The 3,250-nt window shown below is 31.8% G+C and overlaps 1 protein-coding gene across 1 annotated transcript in view; it reads left to right on the forward strand.

The window, feature by feature from the left end:
- LOC106869302 (uncharacterized) overlaps nt 1-2,700 on the forward strand; it is a 53,367-nt gene extending 50,667 nt beyond the window's left edge. Inside the window, exon 2 of the mRNA XM_014914981.1 lies at nt 2,641-2,700. Coding sequence (XP_014770467.1) covers nt 2,641-2,700 — 60 coding nt within the window. The remainder of the gene's footprint in view (nt 1-2,640) is intronic.
- Nucleotides 2,701-3,250: the final 550 nt, after the last annotated feature.

The following is a 3,250-nucleotide window of genomic DNA, read 5'->3' on the forward strand; positions in this document are numbered from 1 at the left end:
ATATATATATATATATATATATATATATATATATATATATATATATATATACATATATATAAATATACATATGAAGAGGTCTTCAATAAATTTATAGCAACGATACTAACACGCAACCTCGATTTAATTTGTAATAAATTCTTAGAAAATTATCCAAAATAAACTAAATTTCCTCTCTTCGTTTTTACTTGGAATATAACAATTTTTAAATGATATACTCAGACCTTATAAACTTAATCATATCCATAATAATTCTAAAGTGTTTTCCAACGTTAAACTCTTCTACTATTTTTCATTTTTAAATATCCACTAACCAACAGCTTCTATACAAATTCATCTTCTTTATCTAAGACACTATTTTTTACCTGATTAAGCATGGATTTGATTAAATTATGAACGACAGACTGATCCATGTTTATCCTGCCGTCGCTAAATGCTTCTTTCAGCTTTGTCATTGATGTAATTTTCGATAATCTTGCTCGCAAACTTTTATTAAAATGTTCTTATATATCTTCTATTAGATTCCAGTAATTCGTTTCCAAGTTTCTGATTCCACACTGTTATAGCATAAGGCATACATTTTCTTGTAAATGTTTGGTTTTCTTACCAATTTCTACAGTACAACAGATGGGTAATCGATTCTTTTCAAATATATTAGAATATTTTAAGCAATTTCAATTATAATTATTTTCAATTTCAAATGAGCTCTGATCTGCGTGTCTTCCGAACTATTCCTCATACAGTATCTCCAAATACCCTATGCTTCATTATAATTTGAAAATCCAGCTCCCATCCATGCTTGTGCATATGTATGTATATAATCATCCAGTATTATTTCAAGATTTCTTGCCAATTGAAAAAGAGCCGGTTTCTAACTTAGATCCAAAACTCCTTCATTGGAATTTCAATATCAACTGGGTATTTTTGTAAGTATGTATGTATGTATGTATGTATTTATGTATGTATGTGTGCAGATGTGTATGTTTTGTTTTATGTATGTCTTCTCATGAATATACTTGTATATCCAGAAATGCTCATATATACATAAATAATAAACTTCTGGAAAGTTTCAGAGACTTTTGCAATACCAGTGATGGACTGAATTTGTAGAGTTCGAATCAGCTTTCTTCTTTCTGGATTTGAGAAGCTTAATTTCTCAGTATTGATATTTAGCCAGTGTGTTACATATCACAATACTCCAATAATTACAGGTATAAACCTGAACTTGTAATCTGTATAGAGTAACTGTAGATTTCTCAATAGTTCAGCGTAGGTATTTATTTTTTCACAGATCTTTAGGTCTATGTTAACATGCACTGGGCAGCTGATTTCCACAACTGTACAAAGATTCTCTTCTCTATCCCAAATCATTATATTAGGTCTATTATCTTTACATTTTATTGAGGTTTTCATTGGGATATTCCAGCAGTACTCTTTTTTAATATGAGTGGCTATGTCCAACCTCCTACACCCGGATATGTCTCCAACAATAATAGCTCTTTGCTACAGTGGGCCATGGTGCCCCATATATGACTAAAATACTTCACCAGGTGGTGCTATTGTGCTAGACATCGCCTGGGCCTATATTGGCCGAAACCTATCAAAGTTATCAAAGTTAATATATATATATATATATGTGTGTGTACATATATGTGTGTGTGTGTGCATGTTTGTGTGTATACCCGAATATATTCTCAAACTTACAGGTATATATACAAATATATTCCAAATATTTTACAGCGTAATATATTGCAGCGTGTGTGATTAAGGCAAGCATATAAGCTAGTTAGCCTATCATTGTCTTCTTCGACTCTGTAATAGACTGTACAATTGTTATTACACGAAGCATCGTCTCTCGGCACTTCTAACCCTCACAACACCTTTATCACTCTTCTCTCTTATCTCTTTCTGTCTATTTCACTGTATTACGCCGACGAAGAGACACATACATAAAGTTACGCATAAGTACGTGTACGTACACAAAATCATTAATGTACACACACACACATATATACATATACACTTACGAAAACATTTACATATATATATGTATATATATATATATATATGTTCATGGCTCTCTTGCTATGTATATGTGTGTGTGTGCGTATTAATATACTTATATTTGCATACACACATATGCATATACTATGTAGTTTCTTAGAACACGTAGATAATTAAAAGATTTGTCACTAGTAATCAACTTATTCAACTATTGTTTGAAGAACAGTTTGGTAAAACTTTCCACAAAAGCCGGTTTAATTTATTATTTGAAATCCTTGAACTGTTTAAAGCTCGCGTTACTTCAATGACGGCAGAAGAAAATTACAACTGTTCGACTTGATAAGTGGAACGAAATTATAGTGTTTGCATGGTATCAATACCATTAAGAATAGAGAAAATTTGAGGGAATTGTTGAAAATACCACAAAGAATACACTTTGCGACTTATTCATAAGTCTAATTTATATGAACGATATGTCTTCGCTATTCGTAGTTATTTTTATGTTTTGTTTTCCATTCAAAATGATTTATAACAACCCGGAGGTCAAACTATTGTTATTGTGTTTGTAGGTCATAAGTTGCGCGTCTGTTAAAACATATACTGTTCTAAGTTGTGAATGTTCTTGTTATTTTTTAGTTTTACATTAAATATCATACTTTCATTAAAAACATACGACAGAAGGCATTTCCATTATGACCATAGAGATTTTATGAAGACAAATATATTATAAAGACATATTTTTTCTTTGTAGTATATGAGCGGCTAGATGCACCTGTAGTACACAGTATTCTTTAGCTATAAAGGCATAAAAGTATGATTCCATTTCAAATAATAGTTTTGTATATTTTTTGAGAGTACGAATGGTGATTATGAAACTCTCCGACTGTAGCAGTATGGGAGGGCGGAGTCACGCTGTCCTGTACACGGGCAAAAAGTTGATTGGTCGTAATACTTGTAAGGTTAATTGAATGCCTAATTTGGAGATTGCGTCACGTATTCTTTTACTCTTTTATTCTTTTAATTGTTTCAGCCATTTGCCTGCAACAATGCTGGAACAACGATTTTAGTCCAACAAATAGAGCCAGGACTTATTCTTTTTAAGCCTAGTACTTATTATATCGCCCTCTTTTGCCGAACCGCTAAGTTACGGGGACGTAAATACACCAACATCGGTTGTCAAGCGATGGTGTAGGGGGACAAACACAGACACACAAACACAAACATACATAGATACATGCATATAAAT

The sequence above is a fragment of the Octopus bimaculoides genome, chromosome 10, assembly GCF_001194135.2.
Source record: "Octopus bimaculoides isolate UCB-OBI-ISO-001 chromosome 10, ASM119413v2, whole genome shotgun sequence".
In the NCBI taxonomy this organism is placed as follows: domain Eukaryota; kingdom Metazoa; phylum Mollusca; class Cephalopoda; order Octopoda; family Octopodidae; genus Octopus; species Octopus bimaculoides.